Source organism: Bombyx mori, chromosome 18 (genome assembly GCF_030269925.1).
Source record: "Bombyx mori chromosome 18, ASM3026992v2".
Lineage (NCBI taxonomy): Eukaryota > Metazoa > Arthropoda > Insecta > Lepidoptera > Bombycidae > Bombyx > Bombyx mori.
In genome coordinates this window covers 11,700,285-11,713,552 of record NC_085124.1, presented here as the reverse complement: position 1 = coordinate 11,713,552, position 13,268 = coordinate 11,700,285, and the positions used below count along the sequence as shown (strand labels likewise).

The 13,268-nt window shown below is 34.0% G+C and overlaps 2 protein-coding genes across 3 annotated transcripts in view; one reads left to right on the top strand and one right to left on the bottom strand.

Annotated features, from left to right (window-relative positions):
• LOC101745720 (tubulin-specific chaperone cofactor E-like protein) overlaps window positions 1-2,142 on the bottom strand; it is a 33,524-nt gene extending 31,382 nt beyond the window's left edge. The window contains exons 1-2 of the mRNA XM_004928279.4: window positions 1,992-2,142; window positions 1,192-1,368 (exon numbers count right to left, since the gene is read on the bottom strand). The gene's annotated coding sequence lies outside the window, so the exon portion shown is untranslated. The remainder of the gene's footprint in view (window positions 1-1,191; window positions 1,369-1,991) is intronic.
• Window positions 2,143-6,092: 3,950 nt separating this feature from the next.
• On the top strand, window positions 6,093-12,379 carry LOC101745571 (persulfide dioxygenase ETHE1, mitochondrial). Of its 2 annotated transcripts, none has more exons than XM_004928278.5 (6): window positions 6,093-6,478; window positions 7,086-7,209; window positions 8,363-8,507; window positions 9,440-9,654; window positions 10,547-10,817; window positions 11,476-12,379. In XM_004928278.5, exons 2-6 carry the CDS (start codon window positions 7,087-7,089, stop codon window positions 11,514-11,516), a joined length of 795 nt encoding a protein of 264 aa, XP_004928335.1. In that variant the 5' UTR covers window positions 6,093-6,478; window position 7,086; the 3' UTR covers window positions 11,517-12,379. The 2 variants fall into 2 exon arrangements, with proteins under 2 accessions (XP_004928335.1, XP_012547688.1); XM_012692234.4 differs by having other exon boundaries at window positions 6,310-6,340.
• Window positions 12,380-13,268: the final 889 nt, after the last annotated feature.

Below are 13,268 nucleotides of genomic sequence, written 5' to 3'. Positions count from 1 at the left end.
TTTAACCTACGGGCCAAACGTGTCCGATTAACAGCATCTTAAGTTTAAAATGTGCGAAATTTGTTTTATACTTGTTCAGATTTAAAAGCTATTGGCTAAAATTGTATATCTGTGACAAAAACGATAGATAAATTTATGTAATTTTGACACGATTCAGGGTTTTCTAAGCTTTTTGTGATATCGCTAGTGCGATATTACTATAATTCTAGTTAAGGTTCCGCTGGAATAGCCTCTCTAGGCTACCAGCTTAGGCAGGAAAAAAAAAAATCTATAACTCTACTAAACGTGTAGTAACTAACGTGTAGTAAACGCAGTCAACGAAAAAAGAATTAATTTAAAATGTTTGATTTACAATATTTATAATGTTGGTAAGGGTAACATTCGTATGTATTGTCCTATGCGAATTTTGTTAAAGTAGGTCACGGACATTTGAATACCACATAAATTCGATAATTGTAACTTTATTTTTATACATGTGTTAGATACACATTCTTTGTTTTAAGAGATTAGATAAACTCAAACGTAGGAGTTCCAAAGAAACGAAAACCTCATACTGTGCAGCGTATTTTCAAGATATTCAAAATTAATTATATATCCTAAATAACATTATATACGACTCGTAATTTACGAGACAACTCTGTTATAACAGATAACGATATTCTAAATTTGAAATTACTTATGCAATTCTGAAACTGGCCCGTATACACATTATTTTTTTAAAAATAAAGATGCGCTTTTTTCTGTTTATTAAAAAATACTATTGCCACTGCTATCACTACTACTAAAATTGATTCAAGTCATCAAAAAAATTGTAAGTAAAAAGTTCGATACCTAAGTACTCAATAATTGTAATAATAATTGTATAAAAAAAACGTACATATTATTTAGATCATTCGGATCTGTGCGACTGCGAATGAATGAATTAAATTTTGTTTTTGCATTATCGTGTATTATATTTTATTGTATTTATCATTCCACATTTAAATACACGTTTAATGATTTATTGTTGTTTTATAAATTTGGTAATAAATGTGAGTTTATTTTATTATATTATAAAACATAGGTATTTTTAAAGTTTAAATGACATTATGTTATTATAATAATATGAAACCTAATGCTTCGTAAAGACAATGTCAACATACATATAAATCTTTTGTCTCGTTAAAACTTGAACGAATTAAAAATACTGACCTTTAATTAAGAATCACTGGAAACAAAGAGTTTTTTTCTGAACATAAATTCAATACTTAAACTGTTCAGATTGAAGTCGTATAAAATTTTCACTGTTTCTATTTTTCTTCATAAACAGCTGATCACTTTTTTTTCTAAATGCGCCATCAAAGATTTCCATACGGTCTCCAAAACACACTGAATGAAACAATATGACGTTATGATGTTTACATCAATACATTGCACAGACGCAGAACCTGTTTTCACTCACACCGTCTCATATTAGTACAACATGTAAAGTATGTGTTTACGTGTATACGTTTACTGTTTACATCAGATGAAAATTTCTAAGTGTGAGTTTGAGGGTGGGGATCGAGAACGGCAGGTCAGTGACGTCGTCCAATCTAATTTGCAAAAAAGAAACAGAGCGATATGTTCCCCGTGTGCTAGTTGAAATAGCAATAAAACAAACAGCAGGCTCGAAATCTACAGCGCAGAATATTGTAGCATCAATGTGTGCGTACCGATAGTCGATTGTTTTTAATAGGTTTTCAGAAAATTATCGTAAAGTCGTAAAGTTTGAAATTGGGGTTTTTATGATAAAGTATAAAGTCATCTTTTCACACAAGGTATCATAATGTAAATTTTTTTATTAGTATTTTCACCTTTAGTTGAGACAATAAACAAAACTTTAGGTGGATTTAAATTGAGTTTAACTAGAATGCAATTCAAAGCAGCGTATGTATGCAACAAAAAAATAAGATTGTTTGTATTTGTCTAAATATACTCTTGAATTGAAATAAACTAAATGAAGCGCTTACCTGTTATTTTTTATTTTAAAAGTATTGTCAAATCATGGAAATATAGTGGACATACTATTAATTTAGCAAGTTATTGTTTGTGTCTGATTCAAAAAGAATGAAATTTTCACGTGTTTGATTTATAGCTAGGATTGAAGGAAAAGTCTTTTCCAGCCAGTGTTTGATGTTTTCATTTTAGTCGATTTACTTTGGCATCACTAGAGAAGAGGCGCTGCATGAATCGATAATATATTATAATAAGAACTAAAATAAAATTTCTCCAAGACCATGAGGCCAATTTGTAAATCTAAATAGTTTATTTTTGGATCAGTAGAATATCGCCGGACTTCTGCCTGCGCGGTGGAGATTGAGGCGGGTATGTCGGACATGAACCGACTGATACACTTCTTAGCCCACTAAGTTTCTCGCCGGATCTGCTCAAGTCTTACTAAGGCTAGTGTTAGTAAATTCACTCATGTTGAGCCTGTGAGCTCATCCCAGACATAGCTGGAATAGCCCCTTAGGCAAAAAGCGAACAGATAGGGAAATAACAATACACCTTTGTCACTCAAAAACATGTCTGAACCTGAAATTAAACTGTAATTATCCAGGGCAGACTGTGAGTAAGGTGATGGTGTGTGTGCGTGGCGTAATCTGCCGCAACCCAAATTCAAGTGTTACGTTTTCATTAAACGACTACCTATTGAGTACATCGACACAGAAGTCTCATTTCTGTCGGACGTTCAGTATGTGCTCTATGTTATATCTCCCTTACATTCACGCTAGTACATCAAGAACTTCTATCACACATAACTATCATATATTGTGATAGATATGATTAAACGATTTTGGACACAAATTACAATGATTTTTTTTCCTACTCCGCTTGGAGCTCAAGGGGCTATTCGATCTACGCGCGGTCGAGTAGGTTAGTTCACAGGTTCAGTCTGAGAGAATTTGCTAACACTAGCCTTAATAGTGTTTCGCAGAACAATAAATGTAAATGTGGTATTTTTGGATTTATTTGAGACAATTATAAGCCCGACGCTGGCAACTATTGAATCGCAAAAGTACGGCTGTCATGCTGAAAAAACGGAGATTAAAGCTCTGCCATAGAGCTCTGCGCTACGTATAGATTATCCACGTATTTGTGATACTCAAATGTATATGTAGAAGGCATGGAGTTAATAAGTACCTACAACTGGAGTGCTGTCTAATGCCGAGAAATCGGTCTCGAAAGAGAATACTTTTTGGTCGCGGTGTCCTTGTCTAATGTGGTGACCATATATAATTTAATTATAGGACAAAATTATACACATGCATCAGTTTTGAATTTACCTTAAGTAATTCTGTGTAACCCTATGTAAATACAAAACACGTGCTTGCAACCTTTTATTTATGTAAATTCAATTCTAAACATTGCTTCGTCGTCATGGTGACTTTTTTTCGACGGTTTTTTTTGGAAATTGCTGCGTTGTCGAAAATCTAGCACTGAGTTTTATTACATTTATTACATTATTACAAACATCATTACCTCAGTTCTATTACTTAAACTTCCTCAAACTCATGTTTAACGTCCGAATACTCAACCGCGACTTAAATAATATATTATGTTGAACTTAATTACGCAATTCCTACTTTAATGTACTGGCTAAGTGGGCCGTGCAAATTAATATTTGACACACTGAGTGAGACACTGCAACACACATGGTCGGCGCGTATCGGGTGCTCTTTTCCTACATTTCACATCTTCAATTGATTTAAAATTACATTTTAGGAAATAAAACACAATGGGTAATAAAATGAAATGAACTGAAATTCATTTATTTGTTATATGTAGACAATTAAATAACTCTTAAATGACAAGTCAATACACATAACACGATACACATAGTACTTGATCTCTATTTACAAAATATTGGTTATACATATTATTATTATTAAGTTCAGTTAATTTTCTGTAGTCTTATAATATAACATTTCCTCTATTTTAAGTAAATTCTTTTTTTTCAACGAAATACATAATTTATTTTAATCAATATCTAAGTGGACCATGAGTATCATTAAAATTTCGCAATTTAAATTTCAATTCAATTAAAAATCGCCATTTTTCTTTAATAAATCTAAAATCGACTTTATATTTACAATCACTATTTCGCGACTTTTAAGTTTTTGTTTCAATACCTTAACATCTTGTCGTAATTTTGCTTTTCTCGGGGTATTTTTTATTTCTTGCGTTTGAGTACTTGATTCTTCTTGTTTGACCTTTATATAGGACATTTTCCAGAAATTCCAACGTCATATTTACTAGAAGATCCTACTCGTTCGCTTAACGTCAGGCAAATGATATACATGCTTGCGTGCGACGCTATTCAATACAATAAAAAAAGTTCAAAAAATACCACGTGATGGCTCTTATAATATGAAAAAGACATTGCAAAATTATAGTTTTCACGATTGTTTTTTCAAATTTAGTATATGACATAGATTAAGTACAATTTACAAGACAAATGGTATTAAATATTATAATGAGAAAAAATATCTCACATTTTAAAAATATATGCTCACACTAGTAAAAATTTATCAATGAATCTGACATATGGAAGGATATTCCACAAACTGGAGAGGATTCTCGCTTAAAACCACTTACATTAAAAGTGTTCACCATGATTACACGGAAACTTTCACGATTTTCGAAAAAAAACAAGCCACAAGCTGTATCAGTGCCATTTTAACTTCGCACTACAAACGTAAAGAGACGCCATTTTTCTTTTAATCCATTCATAGCTCTTTTTCGGTGATGCCAACAATTAATCTGGCTTCCCACCAAATTCAACATGAAAACCATCAGAAATTTACGTACCTACCATTAAATTTTCCATTAAACAGAGTTCTTATTAATATAGAACAATATTTTTTTATTTAATAAGCTTTATTAATATATGATGTTCTATTAAAAATCAATATACATATCATATAATCAATACTTCTTATATAATTTATTTTAATAAATTGTCATCATCAGAATCTAATTTCACCATAACTTTGTACGTTTATTTTGAACCAATTTAATTTTTGACGTTGATGGAAATTCTAAATTCTCGCAACATTTTCTAGTTAAGTTTAAGTCACATCGTTTAAATAATATGTATTTAGATATATTATTGTCATAAAATGTTTAAAATCCTGTAAAGTGGATTGATTTTAACCTTTTCGATAATTTTCAACAACACCCAAGCTACTAAAAAATCCACTAACCACTAAAAGCCATTTTTGATAACTAAGAAGGGGGTCCAAATTCCGAGAATTTATGGAAAATCCTCTAAGCTAGCAACACTGCTTTTTGTTTGTAAAATGTGCGAGAGGGACACCACCACTTAATCATTCTCTTTTCAGACCGTTTTTCCTTACATCTTTTGCTATTTAAAAATAAACTTTAAGCCATAGAGATAAAGTATATTTTTAGTTTTTATGTCAAACGAAGTAAGCACTCCAGTTAGAATAGTAACTCTATGGTAGAAGGTAATTGTATTCTTTGATGTATAGGTACGGTGCCCATTATTTTTAAATCCAAAACAGGACAAAAAGTAAAAAAAAAATTTAATACGTTTTTAACACCAGATCGGTTATTACTAAAACAATAACCATTTAATATGGCGCATATTCCGTTGAAACCGAGTGACCTGTACCTAACTGTTAGTATTGCACATGCCATGTTTTACGCTATGCTATTAAAGTACCGAGAGGGCTGGTGGTCGTGGCGCCGACGACCGCCAGTCCGGCGTCCCGAGGGGGAGGGTGATGGGAGAGATGTGCTCCGCACTAAACGCTTCACTTTCCAAATGCTATTAAAGTAGGATAAGTATTAATTTTACATGACATTTGGCGATCGATGTTTACACTAGTCAACTAGTCTACTCTCTGTGTGTAGTTGTGTACATACTCTAATGTACACAGAAAAAATATTATTAATCGATTACTTGCGAACTTATTATACATTTATACTGTATTTTTATAGTCAATTCTAAATAAAATTTAAGTACATATCTTTTTTTTTTAAAAAGACCGTGTCTTGTACAACAACCAGTACCATTGATTACATACTTATTATATACCAGTACTGTTATACTGTCCTACCAAAAACAGTACGAATGGTTACCGTAGCGTCCGTAGCTTTAAATAAATAAAATAATAGTATTAACTTTAAGCTTTATGTCTAATCTAACGACCAGTAGCATTAACTAAACAAACAGTGAATTTATTTATTGAATTCCAGTGCCTTGTTCGATTTATAAGTAAAAACCTATATCTACTGTACCATAGATTATAAACTTAATATATTTGAGTTACTGTACAAACTGTACATAAAGGTACGTACTAAATTATGTAGTTACGGTACCGTACTGATAAGAAAATTATTTTGTAAAGCAATTTTCATAAGCATTACGTGGCTGAAAATTAAACTATGTTTTGATTTTGAAAGCAAAAGATATTTTAAACGTCTTAAAGTAAGTTTTTATTGTTTTTACCTGTTAAATGATATGTTGTGTATTTTTATAAAAAATTGCGATAATAAACTTAGGCAACTGAACACAAAAAATAATAGATAAAATTTTAAAGTTTCCAAATAAATAATTGAAAAAATACAACGTTTTTACTCACGTTACAGTTTTTATTGCATTAATAATAATAAGGTTAAGACTTCTGTTTTTGAAAAACAAAAACTTTATTACCAAGATTCATACAAAAAGTTAATAATTACTAGTACTCTCGTAATCATTTACATGTCCACTACAAGAGAGAAATGGCAGATAGCTGATTTGACTTTCTTCTTTAAAATGGTGCAGGAGGTTGGACATTCAGGTTGAACATTCATGTTAATCCATTTATTTCAGTAATGCACATCCACAATGTCTCAAAAAAGCCAAAACTCTGCTTAGCCATTACCTGTAAATGGGTTATGAATTCATTCATTTTAAAGGCAAATATTTTATGCACTGATGCCATGGATATCTTTCATATTTTATTTATTAAACAGTGATATTTATGGTAATGTTGGATCAAAAATAGTTAAAGAAATAGCTATAGTAATTCAATATCTTTCTAATCTTTCAGAATGTTGCAATCATTGGTGTTTGGTGGACGGAAGGCGGCTGATAGATACAAACTTTCAAATTTATTATTTCATGTCAGAACTATGTCAGCAGTTCATAAAGACACCACTTTCTTTTTCAGACAGGTTTGTATTAATATCTTATTAATGAAATAACGTCATTATTGGTGGTAGGACCCTGCCTATTTCTGCAGTGAAACAGTAATGCGTTTCGGTTTGAAGGGTGATGCAGCCGCTGTAACTATACTGAGACCTTAGAACTCATATCTCAAGGTGGGTGGCGGCTTTTACTCTGTAGATGTCTATGGGCTCCAGTAACCACTTAACACTGGGTGGGCTGTGAGCTTGTCCTCCCATCTATGCAATAAACATATAAATAATTTACATTACAGAATAGAAATGCTGTGAATATAAACAGTCAGTTTTATGATCTTTCAATTGTAAATGAACAAAAGTCTTACCATAATCTAATTAAAAGTCTAGTAATTTGTCATATGCAATAGATGTCAATTTCATTAATCGATTGACAAACTCAAGGGCTAACTGGTATTAATATTACTAGAGCTTATAAAAACAATGTAAATTTGGTAGCAGACCCACTTTGTAACATGCTCAGTTTAATTGTACGTAAGCTCTTTCACTCTAAGAGACGGAATATCCTGTCTGATGGGCACTACAGTATACCATACCACTGGTTAGTATGGTATTGAAAGGTAGAGAGGTAATACAATTCATAGCTGAGTATTGTTTTTGTTTTGAAAGATATCACAAATAAATTGTGCAATCTTAAAATAACAAACTTGCAAAGAACTTGAAAATTAATATCGTTATCTTAAGTCATCAGCCAACAAGTGCTTACTCTATATAATTTATTGCCTTGTGTAATGGTAATTGAAATAAAAACAAACTTGTGAAAGGAGTGTAGTTGTAATCTAAATTATCAGTTATCAGAGACCGATAAATATATTTTATGATAATAATGAAAGTCCATAAACTTTTACCTAGATATATGAGCAATATCATAATTCCTTCAAGCACTTAACCAAAGGTTGCGGGTTTCTGGTGTGCTCTCAAGAAGGCAAACTGTCTGTAAAATCTATCATTGATAAATATTTATACCAGACTTTCTTTTTAGAGCCTCATATGTACATCCTCCTAAAAGGTATAGATGTTAAAATAAAACACTAAAATTGTATTTCAATTAGAGGAAAAAATAAAATCTCCATTCTGTGTAAATTTGGAACTCAATTAATATAAATGGCCTAACTTTTTTTTCTAGTTATTTGATACAGTGAGTAGCACATATACATATTTACTTGGAGATAAGAAGACTGGTGAAGTGGTCCTCATAGATCCAGTTTTAGAACACGCCGAGAGGGATGCTAAGTTAATACAGGAACTTGGCTTTAAACTCATTTATGCTAGTGGGTATTGCAGATAATTTTCTAAACTAAAAAAAGTTTTTCCTGTGACTTTAAAAAGTGCTTTTTCTCCTAACTACGCCGAAAGTTCGGCTTTCGTCTCGCTGTACAGGGAAGAAAGTCTAACTTTTCCTCCCTGGGTACTGATAAGTGCGCATGCGCGTTAGTGTCTACGTCTGCTCTCACGCACCTAAAATTCTCCGCCATTGTTGTGCTCGGGTAATTTGCAATATTGTGTTTAGTGTAAAAGTGAAATAAACAAAAGGCAATAAAATTTAATAGTGAAGTATTAAACAAAGATGAGTTCATCAGACAGTTCTTATTCAATTAGTAGTAGTTTATTTGAAAATTAAAAACAGTTAAATTGTTTTTTTTATGAGTGGGGGGCTCAGCTCCTCCACGTCCCGCCAGGGCTTCGCCCCTGGCCCCCGGCTCGGCACTCCACGGGTGTTAAGTTTTTTACAATGTCGAACTTTCGGCCTGGTAGGAGAAAAAATAGTATGTGCACCGCGGGAAAAAAGTAGGACATCTCATCCAGCGTGTTTACCAATTTTACACGCGGGGGGAAATGTCCAACTTTTGTCCCTTGGTGCACAATGTACTATAGTTAGTGTAGTTTGTGTTCCAATGATGTGACATGCATTTAAACAAAATTGCAATATTGATTCGACCTATGGTACAAAAGATAAAAATCACTACCAGCGCCATCTATCCAGCGCTAACGTGACTATGTTCGTCAGAGTGACCTTATAGCCCTTTCTAAGTGTGTAAAGTTCCATTTCTGATGTTAATTGTGTTTTGGTGTGCAATAAAGTATGCTGTCTCTCTCTCTCTCTCTCTCTCTAATAGTAGTGATTTGTCCACGTCTATTAATTTCAGCATGGCATCTGATGGCATTGACTCTGATCAGCTAAACTGTTTTTTTTTTATTTCAGTGAACACACACATGCACGCCGACCATATAACCGGCACTGGGAAGTTGAAGTCACTCGTACCGGGTACTAAAAGCGTCATAGGCAAGGATTCGGGTGCCCAAGCCGATATCCACCTGCTCGACGGTGACCTGGTGCGGTTCGGGAGCCACGAACTCCTCGCTGCTGCGACTCCGGGCCACACTAATGGATGCTTGACTTACATATGTCACGAACAGGTGAACTATTTTACTGATGTAGCTTGGCAGCTATGCTATTGGCCTTTGAAATGTGGTGCCGGAGAAAAATGCTACAGATTCCATGGAACGCCTTTCGCACCAACGTGTCTATTCTGAGAGAGCTTCATACCAAAACTAGACTTTCCACTATATGCCTTCGTAGGATGCTGGAATTCTTCGGACGTATTGCTCGTAAAGAGGGTCACAATCTAGAACAGCTGATGGTGACAGGAAAGGTAGATGGCAAACGTCCCAGAGGACGCAGTCCCACGAGATGGTCGGACCAAATACGATCTTCTCTAAACATCAACTTCCACAATGCCCTTCATGAAGCTAAGGATCGCAGCAGATGGAGGGAAATCGTACAGGAGAAACTGATGCAGCGGGGGAGTCAAAACTCTCAGTAATGAGGGCACCGGACGTCTTATCCTTTAGGCCACGACGACTTCAGCTGGTAACCGAAGAGGGTTTGTGAGCTCACCTGCTCAACCTGAGAGAATTAGTTAACACTAGTCCCAGCAAGAGCAGTACTTCACAGAATATACCACCGCATCGTAATCGCGACCCACTGAGAAGATCCGACGATCGGTGGCCTGTGTCTATCTATTCTAATATATAATAAATCTACAGTGGTTTTTACGGATGTTCCTAACTACTGAAACTTGGTATCCATGTAGAAAATACATGTACTTAATGGATAAGCTAATATTTATGTGACTGTAGGACTCCCTACACCAGTTGCGGGGGCGTTAATGATGAGAATTTTTTGTGGGGGTGAGAAATAATAATGTTAATTTTAAATGCCCAGCGAAGCAGACGGGTACAGCTAGTGTGTTTATAAAATACAATTAATATTCTTAGTTCACTAATGTATAACCTTGTTTCTTTCTAGTCATTGGCGTTCACTGGTGACACCCTCTTGATCCGGGGTTGCGGCCGCACCGATTTCCAGGAGGGTAACTCTGAGACCCTCTACAAATCGGTCCACAATAGAATATTCACGTTGCCCGACGAGTACGTGCTGTATCCCGCGCACGATTACCGAGGGCAGACAGCGACATCTGTCGCCGAAGAGAAGAAATACAATCCCAGATTGACGAAGTCGCTTGCCGAGTTCGTTGAGATCATGGATAATTTGAATTTGCCGTATCCGAAAATGATAAGTGAGTTGTTTGTTTTTGGAATAGAGATTAGTACGATCTTGTTTAATTGACCCTGATTATTTTGATCAAACAACTTAATAGGTAGTCACCGGGTAATGGTGCATATAATAACTCTATCGATTCATTGTTACTTTAGATATTATAGGTAAATGCACTTACTGGTGGTAGGACCTCTTGTGAGTCCGCGCGGGTAGGTACCACCATCCAGCCTATTTCTGCCGTGAAGCAGTAATGCGTTTCGGTTTGAAGGGTGGGGCAGCCGTTGTAACTATACTGAGACCTTAGAACTTATATCTCAAGGTGGGTGGCGCATTTACGTTGTAGATGTCTATGGGCTCCAGTAGCTAGCTTAACACCAAGTGGCCTGTGAGCTCGTCCATCCATCTAAGAAAAAAAAAAAATATATTGTAGACGTGTTGTGAGCTTTTTTTAAAATATTTTATTGCCTGTCAACAACACCTTTAAGCCAATCGAGAGACCACGAAAACTATAAAAAAAAGATATATATGTATATAGTCAGTATTTGGTACCAATAACACAGGGAATCCTAATTTGGGCCCGGATGACCGTGTGTGATTTGTTCTCAGCTAATGTTTATTATTTATTATAATGAATTCAATGGATATATTACTATTAATGAATAATATATTACTTACAGATAAAGCGGTGCCGGCGAACCGTGTTTGCGGATTATTTTGAAGCTAAATACAACAGAATAATACAGCAGACAAAATTAAGAGAAAAAAATCAACAGATTAAATTTTATATTTTCTGTATTTTTCTGCGAAACATTCGGTTTGAAAAATAATTTGAAAAGTAATGAAATAAATTGTTTGTGGGATAAGTATAAAATGATAATTAATGTCTGTGATAAAGTAATTATGTGATTTAGCAATTAAATTATGCTTTTTTTTGTTCTATATTAAATTTGAGACAATGTACAAACGGAAATTAGACTCTCTTTTTTTGTATAAACTAAAATGTTATTTGTATTGTTTCATGTGTATTTGTTTAGTTTCTTATATGACTGTCACTAAATGCATAAAAAATACTTAAACTTATTACAAACTATTAGCGCGCCACCTGTCGGCCTCTATGTTAATTGTACTGCCATTACAAATACATAATTCAATGCTTGAAAGGCAAACGTGACTAAACGAAAATAACTGCTTTGTACATAAATGATAGGCAATAAACGTATTTGATGCGTAAAAAAAAAAAATTCTATGTCTATTAAAATCATTTCAATCCTACAGCTAGATTCGTTAAAATATAATTGTTTTCAGGTATTTCAACTTTAAATTAGTCTACTGTAAAGTTCACGCATTGTCGCTTAGTCACGTTTGCCTTTCAAGCGTCGGTTATAAATTTTGTAAATAAAAAAGACATTTTCAAGTTAGCGAACATTTAATGGTACTGTTTTGTTGAACATATATATAAATTATTGAATTTATTTACTCATGTAAGTATAATACAAAAGTAGAATTAAGTGAATTGCGATATATTAACAGAATTATCATTATAATGTTGTTATTTTTTTAAATAAACGATATAAATATTAATTGAGTTGATTATTTTAATATTTTTTTATTTATCTTTTTTATTGCTTAGAGGGGTGGACGAGCTCACAGCCTACCTGATCTTAAGTGGTAACCGGAGCCCATAGACATCTACAATATAAATACCGCCACCCCCCTTGAGACATGAGTTTTAACTTTTAGTTAGTCTCACTTTTAACAGTACAACGTCTGCCCCGCCCTTCAAACCGAAACGCATTACTGCTTCACGGCAGAAATAGGCAGGCATATTTTATTTGAAAAAGTCATTATGATGTAATTGTAACTTAAAGTAGTACGTAGGTTTTAGAAATGCAAAAACAAGTGTGTAAATGTTAATTGCTATAATATAATAATATTACCTCTATTTTTTTCTTCTAATTAACCCCTAAGGAATTTGTGAATTCTCTGGAGCTACGTCTTCCTGTAGAGGCTGTGATTTTTTAAGATTTGCAGCCAAATTTTCGGATTAAGTGGTTTTCTGAGCTCATCGCTGAGAGAACGATAATACTCAGTTTGGGACATGCGTTTGAAATCTCAATTGTATAATAGCTATCCCTCCCTTCAAAATGGCACGCGTGATTGCTTCGTGGCTGAAGTAGGCGGGATGGTGTTACACCATCAGGTTTACTATACTTAACCAGTAATAATAAGCTAAACAAAATATTTAGTTTTACAAACATTAGTACAGATAACAAAATATTATTATTATCTGTGTCGCCATTTGTCAGTAGTAGGAACTAACGATAGTTTTGCTTGGCATTTTATGAGCGCCTTTACGACGCAGGTCGGGAGGTCAGGGCGGCAAGTGTAACTCAAATGTCGGCGCCTATGGGAATAGTATCTAAAGGCTATTCGTAGCGCGGTTAGAATATAATTATCTTTAGTAGATGAT

Excerpts from the sequence above, each read along its gene's own strand:
- LOC101745571 (XM_004928278.5), top strand. The coding sequence starts at position 7,087 with ATGTTGCAATCATTGGTGTTTGGTGGACGGAAGGCGGCTGATAGATAC. Across the intron at positions 7,210-8,362 it reads CCACTTTCTTTTTCAGACAG|TTATTTGATACAGTGAGTAG; the intron begins GTTTGTATTAAT and ends TTTTTTTTCTAG. Across the intron at positions 8,508-9,439 it reads CTTTAAACTCATTTATGCTA|TGAACACACACATGCACGCC; the intron begins GTGGGTATTGCA and ends TTTTTATTTCAG.